Source organism: Parasteatoda tepidariorum, chromosome 7 (assembly GCF_043381705.1).
Source record: "Parasteatoda tepidariorum isolate YZ-2023 chromosome 7, CAS_Ptep_4.0, whole genome shotgun sequence".
Classification (NCBI taxonomy): domain Eukaryota; kingdom Metazoa; phylum Arthropoda; class Arachnida; order Araneae; family Theridiidae; genus Parasteatoda; species Parasteatoda tepidariorum.
Genome location: NC_092210.1, coordinates 5,644,299 through 5,663,798, shown reverse-complemented (window position 1 = coordinate 5,663,798; position 19,500 = coordinate 5,644,299). Strand labels below are relative to the sequence as shown.

The following is a 19,500-nucleotide window of genomic DNA, read 5'->3' as shown; positions in this document are numbered from 1 at the left end:
CCAGAATTCAAAACCCCCACAAGACTGTTCATTTTTACCATTGTCTTCATTTAACAAGGTTACCACTCGAGTCTGGAAAAAAATTCCCTGCGTTTTCCCGGTATATATTATATACAAGAGGAAACATAATTACTGTGCACTTATGTGAGCCATATTGGGCTAACTAGTTTTAATTGCTTGAAAACTTAGAGAAATAAAGAAACACCTGAACATACTTAAATAATGCTATAGTAAATTAAATAGTTTAGTATAGCTGAAATATCACTCTTCAATATCCCATAGATTAATGCTTTGAGTGATCACCATTTTTTAAAAGACAAAAATAAGAAACAAAATTCCCAATTTGTGAAGAAAAATCTAAATTTTCTGCATTTTCCAGGTTTTCCCTACTCTCCACGTCGAATGGCAACCCTGTTTAATTCTCTAGATATTCTTGTTTTACTTTACAAGATTATTAACTTTCATTTTAATTAATTCCAAACAGATAATTGTATATACTGAGCAGGCTTCTCCCGAACACATCCTGGACTGTTTGGAACTTTCCAAAGAGGAAATATACGGTTTTCTTAGGGTCAACGGCCTGATGGATCTTGTCTGACTTCGTCAGGCATTTGGGGGATAAGCCACAACAACAACAGATAATTATTATAAATACTCTACTTAGTGAATTTATGCACAAACAAGAATCAGCATTTGTTTTCACGTTAAATTTAAAACTTTTAAGTGCTTCCCATTAACCTGGTACTCAGCACACACAAGTTTAAAAAAAAATATAGGAAACAAAATTTTATTTGTAAATAAAACTAAGCCAAATTTAAAAAAAAAAAAAAAACTCAGTTATTGTTTTATTTTTTCTTTATTTTAAGACATAAAAAAATAACATTAACAAAAATATTTATCAAAACACACATAGAATCACAGATGATTTGTTCTCTCAAATTACTTCATTCTAAACTTACTTCTTATAATAAAAACAATAAAAATAAAAGGATTTGATCTGTTGCCTCAGATTATGTTGGTAATACATAAAATTTGTGTGAATTTATAAAACATGTTAGGTTGTTTACATTTAATGAACAGCCATAAATATGAAAGATTTGGAGAAATAATTTATGATAATCTAATTTATGAGATATTTAAATTAAAAATTGAGCATAGTGTGAGTTTTTTTTAAATATTTATGCACATTTACTATTAATAATTATAAACTAACTTTAATAAAATTCTATCAGATGATGTCATAAAACTGAAATTCTTTAAAATTTTAAAAATCATAATCTACTACAAAACACAAGTTATTAAACAAGTAAAAAACCTGCCTGTTAAGAAATTAAAATGAAATTGATCTTAATGATGAAGAAAAGAATTTTCTAGTAATAATCAGTTCTACTAAACTAGTAAAGCTTTTTTCATAACAAGATTATTAGATTACAGATTATCATAGATTATCATAATACAAATGTTTTCTATTAGAAGTACAAATTTTTAAGGTACAAAAAGCATTTTAGTTAAATTTATTCAAAGAAAAACAGTATTGAGAAAGAGAAACTATATAATAAACATTTAAGAAACACAAAATTTTACAAAAAATATTTGATTTATAAAAATCAATTATGTAATATTTAGTCAAAGAACAATCACAGTTTTCTGTAAAAAAAATGGTGTTAGCAAATATGTTTAATTTTTTTAATTACTTAATAGTTAGTAATTAATTATTAAAAAACATGATAATGTGCATAGTTTAACCTGAGAAAGAACCTAATTGTATTTACACTAACAGAATTATTTACATTAACTAACATAATTTTTTTATTACTAAGAAATATAAACCTTTTTGTACACTTAATATCTATGTCATGTCCCCTTGTTTCTTAATTGATTTTAAATCATAAAAGTAATAATAATTAACTATTACTTTAATAATACTAATATGTAATAGACTTACTTTTACTTATGTTTATTATTTTGAAGGATTGAAATTATGTAACATCATTTATATTAAATTGAAAAAATTAATTATGTAGAATTCATAGTCTAAAGAATAAGTATTATAAAGCTTATTTATAAGCCTTAGCTTCATTAATTAACTCAAAGGTTATAATTTAAATGAGTTCAATTGGGATTAAATGACTTTAAAAATTGTGAGCAACGAGAGATTAAAAATTAACTACTTATTATACTGTTTTCTGATTATATATTTTTAGACTCTTTAACAAAAAACAAACTACAAAAATAGGAACATACTTCTTGCAAATCACATGAAGCACCAGTAATAAAACTTTCTTTAAAATTCTGCAAACTACTAAAAATTATCATTTTTTGGCATATTTATAAACAACTTTTCTTTTAAAAGTATAACTGTGGTTTGAGTTTTGCTTTAAAAAATGCAAACTTTTTTTTGTTAGAAGTTGTTTACATTTATTAATATTGTCTATTTGTCTAATATATATTAATATTGTCTTTTAAAAGTATAACTGTGTTTTGAGTTTTGTTTTAAAAAATGAGAATTTATTTTTGTTAGAAGTTGTTTACATTTGTACCCCAGTTTTTTTTATAATTTGACACTTTCTCAGAAAGATGAGTTCCAGATTAACTGGGGAAAAACACATTAACTTCATGAAGTTGCATGTGAGTAAGTATATGATTTGTACTACTTTATAAAGTACACACTAACATCAGATGCAACATTGGATTGCATACTGTTAAAAATTCTGCAATAATCACATTTTGGAATATGCAGTCATTTAAAAGTATAACTATTAGAAGTTGTTTAAAATTGGTATGCAACATTAATCCAGGATTGCTACTCAAATTTGGGAGGGGGGGAATCCCTGTGTTTTCCCTGTACATATTATACACAATATATTAAGAGGAAACAACAATTACTGTGTTCTTGTGAGAGCTATATTGGGCTAATTTTAATTGAGAGAANGGATTGCTACTCAAATTTGGGGGGGGGGAATCCCTGTGTTTTCCCTGTTCATATTATACACAATATATTAAGAGGAAACAACAATTACTGTGCTCTTGTGAGAGCTATATTGGGCTAATTTTAATTGAGAGAAAAAGGAAACAGCTAAACATACTTAAATAATGCTATAGTAAATTAAATAGTTTAGTATAGCTGAAATATCATCCTTAAATATCCCCAGTGGTCTGTTCAGGGCACATTTACTACAGTTTAGCGGTAACTTCACAAATTTAACTTTTAAGAAAAACGGTAGTTTCACAAAATAATTTTAAAATGTTTTCATACTGAAAATAACTTTTAGTGCTGTTAAATATATTTTTTTTAAATTAAATTCAAGTTGAAATTTAACTATGGACAATGAATTTTATTTTTGGATACAATTTTAAGCCCAAAATTTTAAAATAGCAAAATTATTTTTNTTTTTTTTTTTTTTTGAATATATGGAGAAAAATATAGAGAAACTTACCAGTTAAATAATTTTGTTAATAGTAACAGTTTTTGAAAATATTTTCTTACTTTACCTTACTTATGTGTTAATTTTTTAATATTATTTTTAATTTTCACAAATTATGTTTAAATTTTCACAAAATAGGTACCTCGTAAAAAAAAACTAGACGGACCCCTGATCCCATAGATTATGCTTTGAGTGATCACCCTTTTTTAAAAGACGAAAATAAGAAACAAAATTCTACCAGTTTGTAAAGAAAAAATAAAAATTCCCTGAATTTTTCCTGTTATTTCAGGTGATTTTTAAATTCCCTGTATTTTCCCGGTGGAGTAGCAACCCTGGTATCGTTACGTTTTAACATAAGTTAACGTTTAACATGTTAAAAATATGAGTCGTAGAATAACAACAAGATGTAACAATGGGAAAATAAAACTAAGTTCAAATTTAAAATTATGTCTCCCATGAAATCTTCAACAAAATCTCTATGCCCTCTTTTACATTATTGTGATTTTAAATTAGCGGTGTTGTATTGCACTTTGTAGTATGATTACCCATTGCATAGGTAATTTTACTTTTTCCTGAGATCTTTCGCTTTGATCTGCTTCTCTCCCTCATTTAGGTAGATTTGAAGAGCCTTATTTAAAAATAAAATTCCAACTTGACGCTTCAGTGTCTTCTTCCATTTAGTGCTTTGGCCATAATAGTCACCAGATTTCACATTAGTGAGATTCTTCAAGCCTAAGAAGAAAAACAATAAACATTTTAAATTTTTGAAAGATCTTGATAATAATGATTTGTTTCAAAATATGGGATTTGTATATGGGTAATCCAGATGAAAAGCTTGTTAACTGCTTTAAGACAAAATCAGATAAATAGGGTAAAATGCAAAGCTCAGATATTGTCTTTAATTTGGATCACTGTACACTGTGAGCTTATAATTGTCAGCAACTCTGGTGTGATCGTTATATCAGAATGCATAGCCAAATTTTTCAACCAAAAAAAGCACTAAAAAAAAATTTCAGCACTTTATAAAAATATCATAATTAGGATTTGGGCACTAATAATTTTTTTTCTTCCTATTGATGAAAGTTCTTCATACATGTTACGGACGGGGAGTGTCGATGAAGCTTCAAAGCAGTCTAGGGTTGCATTTTAAAGCTTTTATTATGACAAAAAACACTTAAATGGCAGTACAAAATAATTAGAGCTGGAACATCTTAATGAGCTCGCTCCCCGTAGCCGTTCAGTGAGAGAATGAAAGGGAGTCTGCTTACTCACAGGTGGCGCTACATGGCGTATGCAACATACATATATTAACAAAATGCAAAATAATTTTAAAAGACTTTACATGATCATAATAAAAAAATTAGTTTCTGGCAAAAAACTCTTTTCTTGATTATATCAACCGTCATAAAAACAATTTATGCACAATTTTAAACATATTCAACATTGAGTGGCTCATTCTATTTTTTAAATTAAGAATTACTTTACTTATTATGTAAAAAAAGAATTGGGAAAAGGAAACAATCAAATAATTAGCTAATTAGTTGATAGAATCAATTATCAAGTACTTTCAAAAGTATAATAACAAAGAATCAAACTGTTAAAAATATTACAATGTAGAAAATTAATATTTTTTTATAGCTAAAGAATCAAGTCAATAAATACAATCAACAAATTAGTTGATAGAATGAGCAAAACAAACTTTTAAACTTTAATGGCACAGAAACCATTAATGCATACATCATCGAGGTAAATTGTGGAAATAATCCTGATTCCACACTTAGATTACCCAAGTTAATTTTCAGATTAGATAAGTAATATCATATCTGCCAACCTTCATTTTTTTTTTTAGAATACAGAAAAATAAAATAAGGGTTGGCATTGTATTTACCATGTGAGGTTCTTACTGGTATTTACTATGGTTTTTACAGTCTTGGGAAAAATCTGTTTACCCCATGGTTTTTACCGTTTATACATCCCCCCCTAGTATTAACTGTTTTGTAAAAAGAAACATCTTTCACGTCCTCAAAACAATATCCTATTCTTTCTGCTGTTTCTGTGAACATCTTAAAAGCGTAGGCAATATTGTAACAAGAATTTGGAACATTAAAAATAGTTTTGTATTGTAACATTGCAGTACAATATATGATCATATTAAGAACTAATGTTCTAAAAATTTTCGCAAGGGTTGAAATTTTCTTGATATTTTTAATAAAAAATATTTTGTTTTGCCCTTTTTTTCTTGATTTTTTTCTATTATAGAACAGTATTATGACTCTTTTATAATACTCAATATAACAAATAGGATACTGTACGAGATCTCGTTTAAAATGCTTACATTAAATTTACAAAAAAATAAATGTTTGTAACTAGTTAAAAATCACTAGTCTTCCACTATTTCAACACTTTTTTCCCCTATGTTTATGTGAGCAATATTACTCGAAATAGGGATAAATAACAGACATTTTTTTCATATAATTTCTGGTTTCAATATATAAAAGTGAAAAACAAACACTTTGTTTTCTTCTTAAGATCTTAACCCCAAATGATTATGTTGCTAACATTTGTAGGCAGCCACTAGTCTTAATCTCTAAAAGAAAAATACCTCTGATAGTTTTGGAAGTTTCAAAAGAATGCACCTTTACTTTCTTTGATCAGAATCTATTATGCTGCCTATTTACTCATAATTTTGAATAGGCTTTTAAGTCATAAGAAATAATTAAGATTTTTTAATTAATTTAAGAAGGTGGTTCTAAATAAAAATAAACTGAACATTTTAGAACAAAAAAAGTTTTAAACTGATTTCTATAATATGCTTCTTATATATTAGTAATACTTATTTAAATATTCAAGGAATAATCCTTGCAAAATTTTTATTTCAATAGGGATTTTTTTAAGGAACTTACTCACTTTTAGGGAATATTCTAAAATGTACAAAACCCAGGAGAATTTTTATTAAACCAGTAGTCTACTGGAAAAATCCAGTAGTCTACTGGAAAATACAGTAGTCTACTGGAAAATACCATAGAGTTGGCAGCTATGTTTAATGCTTACTCAAGAATTTTTTTTCTTTTAAAACATAAGCTTTTCTCAAAATTAATGTATTCTTTATAAAGATTATAATACAGGGTTGCCACAGAAACAAATGAATAAAATAGTTGCTTTTAGTAACCTAAAGCATGAAAATAGTTGCAGAAAACTATAAAAATAGGTTGTTGGCAAATATGACATTTGTTGGCAAATATGATATTTTTTATACAAACGTTAGTGTTCTAGAACTAAATTTTTACATAAAAAAATTTGTATATTTTCAGAAAATTAAATACTTTTAATCACTAGAAATCATTCAAAAAAATACTTTTCCATTAAAAAAAACATACTTTTTCTAAAATATTTTCTCTTTTACCAATAATTCATTTAGCTAATATGTATGCGAAAAGTGATTATTCAAATTTGTAATTCACGCACCGTAATACCGTACTAAAAATGCAGAATTTTATAGCAATAACCGTTGAAAAGGCGATCGAGAAACAAAATAGACGTACGATGGAATCTGTGCAAATTGAACAAATTTTAAAGTGATGACTCAAATTTGCAATTCAAAATTTTAAACATTTTCTATTTCTTAAGGAAAAAATTCAGTGTGTTCAGAAGCTCCAGCGGGCCACAAATTTTGAACCCAATTTATGCTAATCATTATTGCCCTAGACAGGGTGCGTAGCAAAATCTTTCAACACAAAATAAGCACCTTTTAAGTACTTTTTAAGCACTCAAAAAATATTTTTAAGCACTACATACATTATAAAATGCAGAATAATTTTCAAAGAAATAACATGATCATGATAAAATAATCAGTTTCTGACAAAGAACTCTTTTCTTGATTATATTAGACATTATAAAAATATCAAGAAGTTTTTCGGTTCAATCTCAGATCGTGAAAAACGAAGCCTGAAATTGAGAATATCTTGCAAAATGCAGCAGAGTTGCACATGAGAGTGCAAGAATCTCACCAAACACAGCTCAGTAGACACACACGTGCACTAGCAAGTAGGTTAAACATGTAAAATGATTGGCGCTTTCATACGCTATGGACCGACGGGAGGCCAAAACAGGTTGCAGTTAATTGAATTGTGAAAAAGTTGAATAGAACAAAATGAAAAGCATACGTTTCCACAATACGTGGCGAAAATCAACGCAATAAAGAAAAAAATCTCCTTTTCGAAAAGGGTAAATGAAGCACTTTTCAAAAACACACAATGACAAAAGTACCTTTAAGGGCTTTTAAAAATCGAAAATAAGCAACTTTAAGGACTTTTTAAAAACGCTACGCACCATGTAGGAGTACTGAAAAGTCTCTTAATAGTCTCCTTTTCTTGAAAATAGTTGCTTTTTTAGCCTTTTCTGACTAAAAAAGTTACTACAGTCGCTTCATGCTGAAAATAATTCTATTTTAGTCGCCTGAGGCAACCCTGATAATAGATAATTTTTTTGTAGGTAAATATAGGGAAATAAGTGTATATCTAAACGCTGTTTACAGTACCCTTCCTTCTAGCAACAAAATTAGTACTTAAAATTAGTGTAAAATCAGTGCAACTTACCTAGAGCTTCAATTATACATGCCTCTTGAGTGTAAGCTTCCACCGGTATACAATTATTGAAACAATGGAGAGAAATAACTCCAAAGCCAGCATTCCATATATCTAATATGTGATCGATTTTATCAGATCTCTGAAAAGATAAAAAAAAAATTGTCACTTCTTCCATATAACAACAAGAAGAATTGAAAGTTTATAAACAAATTCTCCCAAACACTTTTTCCCAAGTGTTGAGAGAATTGCAATTGTCTCAAACACTTTCTCCACTCATTCCCAAGGATCGCCCAAAAGCGTATACAAGCGGTTTGCATATCCAACGAAGCCTAGTACAATGAAATTTCAATAACTCAAAGCACCGCCGGAAGCAAAAAATACTTTAAAGGCATCGAAAATTTGACCGATTTGAAACTGAATGAAGTGTTACCCGTTGCTTTTTATAACACATTGGTTTATAGCAGCGATTCTCAATTTTTTTTTTCATAGCAGCACACTTTTAACCATTTTGAAATTTGATGGCACGCAAAGAAAAAAAAAATAACGGCAAGCAAAGTAAAAAAGCTGTTTGCTTATCTATAATACACTGTGTAAAATAGTTTATAACAATAATTTTGCATGTAAAATAAAATAATATATATTGCAAAAACAACAGTACGTTTATTAAAGGATTAATTAGCTCTTTCGTCTTATGCAGTTCTTATTTCGCCTTCTTTATCTCGCATAGCTTAATATAGAGGTGTCAAACTCAAAAGCTAACTTGGGCCAAATAAACAATGCTTAACTTTAGGTAACCGCAAAAAAAAAAAATCAATGTTCATAGAAAACAAATATTTTTATTTTGAAGTCTAATAAACATATATAAAGTTAAAATATTGTTTACGCCCTGATACTTGACATCTCTTCTCTGCTACTATCTTTTCTATTTCGGGAGAAATTTCAGCGGCTGAGACTACTTTCAAAATTGACCCAATGTGACCGTAATGCTTATGAATATAGATAAAATAATTGCTCTCACTGATAAGTACTTCCAAACATGGAAATAATTTCATATGCGAATTTTCGAGTATTTTCAAACCTTGCCGGTAAATATTCGTAAAATTCAGGCACACCCACTTTAATGACTTTTGCCTTCAAATTTGAGTCACACTGAATCTCAATCACTTCCATTTGCATGTAACTGGGTACTGAGTCTATATTTATTGAAAAAATTGAAGAAAACAAAATTTGTCTTCCAAAGAATTAAAATCCTTAAACCTTGTTTCAAATTCTGTTCTAAGATTTTAAATTTTTTTCTGCGTATTTTTGATACGATGGAGTATCATTTAAACTAGATTTGTTCTTGTTGTACGTTGGGAACTGCGTTAAATCTTCATTTTTTAGTTGCCTTACCCAAAGAAATAGTTTACAATTGAATGCTTTAATTATGTCAAACATGTCGTAATGATCTGATCCTTGCCGTGTAACAATAAATTTAAATCAGATAAGTGTTTGGTTATATCAGCCATAAAAGATAAATCTTGCAACCATATTTGTCCGAAGAACAAGCTTGTATCTTGATTTTTAGTTTGTAAAAACTTACATATTTCTTCTTTCAAATCCCAGAATTGTTTGAGAACCTTGGAGCAAGATAAGGAACGTACCTCGCTATGGAAGGATAAACCTGAATATGTACTATCTAATTTATAGCTTAGTGTGAAACAGACTCCATTCCAGCCAATTAGAATTTGACATTTTCGCTCGTACGATTTAAAATGATCCTTATAGTTTATAAAAAAAGTATATTATAATTTTACATGCTGGTTTCGTTTCTAATTCACATTTCTATTTTGGTTCGGATATATTGACTGGGCCACAAAAATGTTCATCTCGGGCCGCGAGTTTGACACCTCTGGCTTAACAGTTCTTTTGTTCTGTTTTTTATTAGTAATTAACTGTTTTTTTCCTAGTTATTATTTGTTAGCTTGTTTTTTATAGTTATCAATTGTTAGTTTTTTTTACATTGTTATTTTTGTGATTCCTTGTTAGCTTATTTCTTTGCTAATTATTAATTGTTAGCTTGCTTTCTTTTGTTAATTAATAATTTTAATAGTCATTAAATTTCCTACTTATTTTAATATTGTCAGACAGGACTGCCACTAAAAAAGATGCACACTGATAAAGTGTGGAAAGATTACAGAGTTTATATATATATATATGTAATAACAGGGCTACAACCCCGTTATCAGTGTTGTATTTAGCTTGAAATAATGCAGTCGTAAGCCATCAGACGTTCTAAACAGGTTTATTTAAAGGTAGGCTGGTATTGATAACAGTTCACGTCCCCACTCCTGCAAAGGAGGGGGAGTGGACAAGACTCCGGACAATTTCGGAACAGCTTATCAGGATCACATCATGATGGAAAAGGACACGCAAAACTAGCGTTCTTACGTTTTATACCAACACAGATTTGAGGTAAAAAGGCACACTTCAAACATTCCTTGTAACCTTACGCATTAAGGAAAATCATTTACTGCTTCCTTATATGGAAGTGACAGAGGGAACGATTCTAAAAATAACTCTTCCTTTGAAATATAAATCTATTTATATTTCAATGGTATGTTTACAGCCTTGAATTCCCAAAATAGAATCTCTCTACACAAAACTAACACAAAAATATGTTACCATATTTTTGTGTTAAATTTTTAATATATAAGAAGATATTTTCAAAAATTGCCACTACAAATAAAAATCATTTATGACTGGTAAATTTCTATATATATTTTTCCTGTATATTCAAAATCAATTTTGCTATTGTAAAATTTTGGCTTAAAATTATATCCAAATTTAAAAATCATTGTTCAGAGTTAAATTTCAATTTGAATTTAATAAAAACATACATTTAGCAGTAATAGCACTAAAAGTAATTTTCATAATGAGAACATTTTCAACTGTGGGTCATACAGAAAAAAGTTTCATAAAAAAAATAAAGGTCTATTAGAATAAATGTAGAATAATGTCATTACATTTTTTTTTTTAAAAAAAACCTTGCTTTAATATGGCGTAAGCGACAGGTTAGGCTTATCACACTGCACTAACTGACCAAACACATGCTACCTGTTCGTAGAATAGCTCCTTTTACTCGGAAAAGCTCCTTTTTTTTCCTCCATAGATTACAATGAGAACTGGGTTTGCATGGTACTAGTGCTTTTTCTTCCACTTCAGTTAAGGAACGGAGTAGCTGAAGCTCCATTTCTCCCATGGCGTTTCAGGATTCCGGCATTCTTTCAGCCAGGCGTGGGGAGGAAAAGCAGTTTTCTTACAAACTGAGTGGGAAGCAAATTCTTCTACTATGTCATAGTAGCAATCTATGGAAAAGTTCCATTGCAAATCGAAATGCGTAATTAGCCCAGGGTTTAATGTGTTTACAGGGATACAACAAAATAAATTTGAAGGAGCAGAGGGGGAAGAATCTTAGAACTTGCTTTCTTAAAAGTATTTTGTGAAAATACCTTTTTTTCCTTAAGTTGAATTTGTGAAGATAGCACTAAACGGTAGTAAATTTGACCTGGACAGACCCCTGACTATATATATAATACTATATATATATATATATTGATATTTTTCTTTAACAATGATAACTGACTGTCTTTTTGCATAATTCGTAGCAAAAATCAACATGGTAAAGGAAAAATCTCATTTTGAAAAGGGGGAAATGAAGCACTTATTACAGGGTGCGTAGTCAAATTTTTCAACAAAAAATAAGCACTTTCAAGCACTCAAAAATATTTTTCAGCACATTAAATTGTGAAAACGTTGAATACCACGCTTTTGTATAATACGTGGCGAAAATCAACATTATAATGGGAAAATTAAACACTTTTTAAAAACTCCCAATGGAAAAAGCACCTTTAAGGGCTTTTAAAAAGCGAAAATAAGCACTTTTTAAAAACACTACGCANAAATTTTTCAACAAAAAATAAGCACTTTCAAGCACTCAAAAATATTTTTCAGCACATTAAATTGTGAAAACGTTGAATACCACGCTTTTGTATAATACGTGGCGAAAATCAACAGTATAATGGGAAAATTAAACACTTTTTAAAAACTCCCAATGGAAAAAGCACCTTTAAGAGCTTTTAAAAAGCGAAAAAAAAAAGCACTTTTTAAAAACACTACGCACCCTGCTAGAGGGTACTCTGTTTCCAATTTTTCACCCCCCTTAATAATTTAAAATTTAGACTTATAAAAAAATATTGAGTTCACAGAAAAAACTCATCATCATAGTTGGCCAGACAGCAGAATGTGGGCCAATGCCTTCCTCTGAAAGATTTCTCCATAATGACTTCCAATTTATCTTTGACCTCCAATTCTTTTCATTGATTGCAAGAAAATCAGACTCCACCGAGTCAACCCATCTCAACTGCGGCCTTTCTTGCATACTTGTTCCAGTTAGAATAAAAAGTAGTATGTTTTTATTGTATTATCATCACTCACTCAAATCAAGCTCACCATCCACTCCATCCTATTTATTTTTATGTATTTAATAATATCAGGTTGTTTATAAATCTTGTACAGTTCAAAGTTAAATCTCCTTCTCCAGTTATTATTTTAATTTACAACACCAAGTTTACTCCGCAAAATCTTTCTCTCAAATATTGCAATGTCCAAGCTTCAGAAGCATATGTCAAGACTGCCCTGACAAGAGTTTTGTTAATTAAGAACTTTGTTAAGCTAGAAAGAATAAACTATTCAAGTAGAGTATACTAAAGATGAATAAAGAAGAATAAACACTGAGTAAACTATTGAGTTTCAAATGCAGAAAGAATTTCTTTCAAAATATCGAAATGCAAACAAATTAAGAGAAGAGAAAAAGCACTAGCTGCCGTGACGGAGAGGGGGGTGAGTCCTCTTAAGGAGCCACTAAAATACCACTCAGCCCTTCTACTTTATAAGTATTAAATTTACAAAAAGCTTTCACCTTCTTACTTTAATTGAGGATGCATGGCCAAATCTTTCAACAAAAAATAAGCACCTTAAGTACTTTTTAGGCACTTAAAATTTTTTAAGCACTATATACATTAGCAAAATGCAAAATAACTTTCAAAGACTTTATATGATTATGATAAAATAACTAGTTTCTGACAAAGAACTCTCTTCTTGATTGTATTAGCCATTAAAAAGATCAGGAGGTTTTTCGGTTTGATATAAGATGGTGGAAAATGAAACCTGAAATTGAGAATATCCTGCAAAATGCAGCAGAGTTGCACATGAGAGTACAAGAATCTCACCGAATCCAGCTCAGTAGACGCATGTGTGCGGAGTGGAGTATTAATCAATGTGAAGTATTAGCGGTGTGGAGTATTTAATCAAATATGTAAAATGAATGGTGCTTTCATAGACAACGGACCTACGGGACGCGGAAATAAATTGTGGTTGCATGAATTGTGACAATGTTGTATAGAAAGCACACTTTTGCGCAATACGTGACGATAATCGACACGGTAAAGATAAAATATCTCATTTTCAAGCAGGAAAAACTAAGCACATTTCAAAAACACCCCATGCAGGGATGAGAGTAGTCAGAAAGCAAAAAAGAAGAAATCCGAGAATGAAAATATATATATATATATATATATACGTGAAAATNATAATATGTAGAAGCTATCCAAAATTTTGACAAAAAAAAGTTTGATTTTTAAACCATGTGATTATAAATCCCGATGATTAATTTTAAAATTGTATGAATATGAATCACATAAACATGAATCACATGCATGATTTTAAAATTGTGTGAATAAGTATTGCAATATTTGATTTTAAATTGAGAGCATATGAATCCCGATATGTGGCTTTTAAATCAAATCACAATGTCTAATTTTTTAAATGACGTATAAATACGAAAATCAATGTTTGATATTACAACTACATAAACGAATCACGACATTGGATTTTAGACTTCAATATGTGAATAAGAATTGTTATATAGGGTTTTAAAAGCGTGTAAATACATACCGCGATATTGGATTTTTAAATCTCGTAAATAGGAAATGCAATGTATGACATTTAGAATCGCAACGAGAAACTTTTAAATCAGATAAATATGAAAATCCATGTTTCATATTAAAATGCCGTGCATAAGAATCAAGATATTAGCAGATTCTGAACTTCGGATTTCTAAAAGGCTTGTTTGCATTGTTTTTGTTTTGACACAATAAATAAAAATTTACAAGATTATTTAAATGAGCCAGGGTTGGCAGGTTTTTGACATGTGACAGTTTTTGACAGTTTAAACCATGGTTTAAACCGTCACGTCAAAAACCTCACTGTCAAAAATGNCTAAAAGGCTTGTTTGCATTGTTTTTGTTTCGACACAATAAATAAAAATTTACAAGATTATTTAAATAAACAAATAAATATTTTCACCGCAAATCCACTGTTATTTTTTTATTATTTCGTTTGTTTTCCCGCCAGCACACAGGCAGCAGCAACGTCTAAATTACGGAAAATCTTATTTTCTGCGCATAAAAGCAGAGAAAATAGTTAAAATAAGTAAAAATGCAGAAGGGTTAGTAGCTTTGACGTAGTTTGAATTTTTTTATTTATCTTTGAAAATCGGAAATAAATATAATTATTTTATTTCGACGCCTGAATTTTCAGAAAAAGCCAAGTATTTATTTTTTTAAAAACGAAACTTTTAGAGAATCGGATTTTTTGATAAAAAGGCTGAAATTCGAGAGACAACAGAGAAAAAAGGGGAAATTTGCTAAAAAAGCGGATAAACCTCATCCCTGCCCATGTAAAAAGCACCTTCAAGGGATTTTGAAAACGAAAATAAGCACTATTAAGCACTTTTTAAAAACGATATGCACCTTGTTAATGAGTATTAAATTTACAAAAAGCTTTCACCCTATTATTTTACTTACAGAGTGTAAACCAGCTAGAGCTTTGACTGCATCCCAGAAGTGACTGTAAGGCCGTCCTTTAGTTCCTTTGCCCACATAAAAGATGGCATCAATGAAAGTTTGAAATGTTTCCTGATACGTAAGCTGAGCGTGCCGTGCTGGCAAATTCTGAGTAACTCTTGGATCCAGAAGGAAGTAATTGAAGCAACATTTCTGGTTTCCTTCTCGCCATTCAGTCTTTGTCTTGGAATCGTTAAACTCTGCAGAAATGTCATTCCTGAGAAGATGGATCTTGCTCATGTTTAATTTGCCATCTAGAAACTTTTGTATCTCAGAACAATACTCTAAATAAAATTAAAAAATGCAATAAGAATTACCATAGCATTAGAAATCCTAAAAAAGAAAGTTAATGTGTTTAACGTCCTGTGTGTTTTTAGACATACAACCCCTGTGGCAGAATTGTGGCAACACTGTGACATTGTCGCAGAACATTACAGAGTTCTTGAAGTAAGATTTTTAAAGTTTGATTTTTTTTATCTGCGGAATTTTTGGGGAAAAAAAATTTCTGCAGAGCTTTTCTTTCTTTCTTTTTGTGCAAAATTATTTTCAAAAAATACCTTTCCCGCATTTCAGAGATGGAAGAAATGCTCATGATTTCTTTTTCTTTTCCTCAATGACTGATTGATATTATAAAAAGTAATTTTCAAATAGATAATGTTTTAAAAAGTTAACTACACAAAAAATGTTTTAGAACAGGAGAATATTGCTAATAATATCAGAATATTTAAATTGTAAAAAAATTCTCAAATTTATAAGTAAAAAAAATTACATAATGTTCTATTCTGTACATGAAGGGATTTTTAAAAAAAAAAAATTGCAAACAGGAAATGCTTTTATTACTTGAAATTAGTAACATATATATATATATATATATCAGAAAGGCATTATTACTAGAGAGAACTATCACAGGAAACTCGAAAAAATTCTGCCACGCGACATACAACCAATAAACATAACAAACCTAAATCTTAACCTAAATCTCATTTAATAATCCAATGTAATTCTGATATTTAGTAATATTATGAGATGGAAGTTGTTATATTCATTAAAGTTTCTATACAAAATGAAAATGTTTTGAAGTCAATACGTTTTCCTTTTTGTTGTTGTTATTTTAGGATATAAAACTTATTTTTTCAAACTTTACTGAACGTAGAACAAGCATTGCATTGCTTTATATTTTTTGAAATGACTCATAATAATTTTAAAGAGTAAAACATTGTTTTAGTTCAATATTTTTACTTTATTTAAGTCATGTCATAAGGCATTCTTAGCGCAATTTTCGCATTTTTGAAGGGCATTTTTTGTACTTTTTAAAGGCATTTTTTGTACTTTTTAGAGGCATTAGTTGAGATTTTTTAGGTCATCAAAATCTGGGCTCTAATGATGACAGAAATTAGCTTTGAATAACCATTTTTGATTATTTTAATTAGAAAATTTAGGTATTTTATTTATATTGTTCTTAAATAAAATTAAGCATCTTTAATGCATTTTATCAAAACTTTGATCGGAAACTGTAAAAAAAAATCCACTTTAAGTCTTAAAAAAAATTTGAAACAAATCAAAAAACTAATTTCCCTCTTTAAAATCACGATATTTATTACACAATCAAGGAATGATTAAAGATCAGCTTGTATATAAGATTTTATATTTTGTTACGTTTTACACAATGAAAATGCTGGACAGGTTAGCGTGCTTGACTGTGAATTCGAATCCTGCTCAAGGCATGGGTGTTTCTCTGTGTGTTGTTCTCTGTTGTGTGATGTGTGAATATTTATGGCCCACCCCAGGAACAGGTATATGTGGCGTCATTAATGTTGCTCGCCTCCGTAACTTCAGTTCACAGGTGCCCATCGGGTAATGATAAATGGGCAACGCTTCCAGCATCTTCTAAGGCAAAAACCGAAAGTTCAGTGCTGGTCGTTATTTTAAAAAAAATAATAAAATTGAAATATTATATCTGTTCTGAATTTATCTACTTAGTTGAATTAGTTGAATCAAAGCTGATTATATGATGAAGCCTTAATTTTAATAGAATTCTTTAACAATTATTATTATACTTACTTGGTTCACTTAAAGGCAGAATATAGATACCACTTTTAATCTTGAACAGGCGTTTCAAATACAGATCGCGTGTATGATCACTTATGGGGCCTGGCATATCACCCAATTTGAGAAGCTCCTGATAAATTTCCAGATTGCTAAGTTCCTTAAAAGAGTTTGAAATTACAACAGAATCATCAGGTATAAAACTGAAGTCTGATTTACAAGAAGTCCAACCACATATTGGATCATTAGTGATCCTGTCATCTAATTTAAGTTCTGAATTGCTGAGATACGATGAGATGCTGCAAGATTTCCAATCATTAATTACAAAATTCGAAGAATCATTTCCAAAGTTAGCTGGCAGTACTAGAGAATCTTCTTCAACTAAAGAAATGCCACTTAAGTTGTCCGTCTCAATAACTGTGACATTACTTTTTTCAGAATGACTAGTAGTACTAGAATCTCCACTTTCTGAAAAAAGCACAGCCTTGTCCAATAATCTACAATTTTCATTTTGGGAGGAATTAACATTCCTTTCAACTTTATTTTCTAGAAACTTATTTTTTCTCAGAATTTTACTTACATTCAAAAGATAAGAACGGCTTTCCTCATCCTCATTACTGTTGGAAAACAGGAAAGAGAAATGTTCATCAACAGTGTGGAAAACAGTGCTGTTATTCAACTGGTTTTGAGTCTTGTCTGCAACAGATCTAAAATTTAGTTTGTTCTCAGAATGGTACCTATTTAGAATTTGATATGATTCATAAGAATGGTGATCAGCTGCTAAATCAAATGCATTCTTGTTCTCATTGTCCACAAGCCAAGGGTTCCCTTTATTTTGCAGAAGCTTTTCAAGTTCTGTATAGTTATTCCACATGGATGCAATGTGAACAGGCGTCAGATCTTCCTTTGAGCTACAAATCAAAATTTATTTAAAAAATGTATTAAAATTTCATTGAAATATTTTCAAAGAGAATTTAAAAAAAATTAAAGTGAAACAAAGGAATGAAGCACAAATAATGACACAAAAATGGAATGGATATACACTAATATTTGTTCAATAAAAAAGAACCTTCCTCAGTGTCAAAACACAAATTGCTGTGTTGCTTAGTGTCACACAAATCAACTGAAATTTAGAACAGAAATTAGAGTACATTTATTTTTATATCATTATTTGATTTTAATTTCCATTGTTATCAAGGTTGGAAGTCCAAAATATAAAATTAAGGACAATTTAAGGAGACTCATTCTTTAATGAAAACAATTTGTAATACCAACATGGATTCGCAGATGTACGATTGGTAATAGCTTAAGCAGTTACTGCACTTAAGTGAAAAAAGAAACAATTTTAAAATAAAAAAAAGTTTTATTAAAAAAAGTTACACAATTTCTTTTATAAATACAAAAAATGGAGAGAAAATAGGCTAGATAAGGAAAATCATAAAGTAGTAGCAAAATATGAGGATTCTCTTGTAAAAAAAACAGTATATGATATAGTGATGACAAGGGCGCAGTTTTATATATTTCTCCCACTTTTATGCCATAAAATTAAGGGTCTCTAATACTGGAAGGTAGATTAATGCCGTACTTGACAACTTTGTTGTTCATTTGGTTATTTACTTTTTTCATGGCATATAACATAATTTTTGAATGTGAAATTTCTTCAATTCTTTTTTCGATAAATAATATTTCATCTTTCTGTTAACTTCAACAAAAATAATTCGGAAAAAATTACAAAAATTTCAGGACATTTAGAGGAATGTTTAATAATTAAGGACGTTTAAGGACATTTTTTTAAAGGAATTTTCGGACAACTTTGAGCTACGCTGTTGTGCTTTATCCATCCCGTTACATATGCTTCATTCAGCACAACAAGTATACATCTACCATTTGAATGTCCTGTTTTTGTAAAATTGAGAAAAAACTATTCATAATTTGTGAATATAAAATAAGCGTTAAGTCACATCCTTTCAACCAGGGTCCTGCTTTTGTGAATTTGTGCAAATAGTGTCCTGTTATTGCAAAAATTGCTGAAAATCTTTTGAAGAAGTTTTTAAATTGTAAATCGATACAAGATTCTGCTTTTTGATAAATTAGAGATAAATACAAATATTTGGTATTTAGCCTATGCTGCTCAACACAGAATATTCATTTCGAACAAATAATGGAAACAAAATCACTCACATTTTTAATAATTTCAATTGACATATTTTAAATAACACAACTTAGTTATGTATCACTTTTGATGTGTAAGTAAACTTAAACAATTCGTAAATTTATAATATTTTATTTTAAAAATTGCCAGAAATTAATTGTTATTTACACAATATTCTATTAATTAATTCTATGAATAAATATAAATTGATAAATTATTTATTTACAAAAAAAAATATGATTTAATATTAATAAGAATGCACACACAATGTTTGTAAAAGTAGAAATATTTTCTTGGAATACTACTTTTGGAATTTAAACTTAGGGAAACTTAGTTTGTCTCGATTG

General features: G+C 29.3%; 1 protein-coding gene across 2 annotated transcripts in view; it reads right to left on the bottom strand.

The window, feature by feature from the left end:
- Positions 1 to 3,333: 3,333 nt before the first annotated feature.
- The window catches only part of LOC107443366 (ankyrin repeat and LEM domain-containing protein 1), a 23,084-nt gene continuing 6,917 nt past the window's right edge, over positions 3,334 to 19,500 (bottom strand). The window contains exons 3-6 of one of the 2 annotated variants that reach the window (XM_016057218.3): positions 17,017 to 17,912; positions 14,917 to 15,239; positions 8,021 to 8,150; positions 3,334 to 4,157 (exon numbers count right to left, since the gene is read on the bottom strand). In XM_016057218.3, coding sequence (XP_015912704.1) covers positions 3,988 to 4,157; positions 8,021 to 8,150; positions 14,917 to 15,239; positions 17,017 to 17,912 — 1,519 coding nt within the window. In that variant the 3' untranslated portion in view covers positions 3,334 to 3,987. The remainder of the gene's footprint in view (positions 4,158 to 8,020; positions 8,151 to 14,916; positions 15,240 to 17,016; positions 17,913 to 19,500) is intronic. The other variant, XM_043039777.2, reaches the window with a different exon arrangement.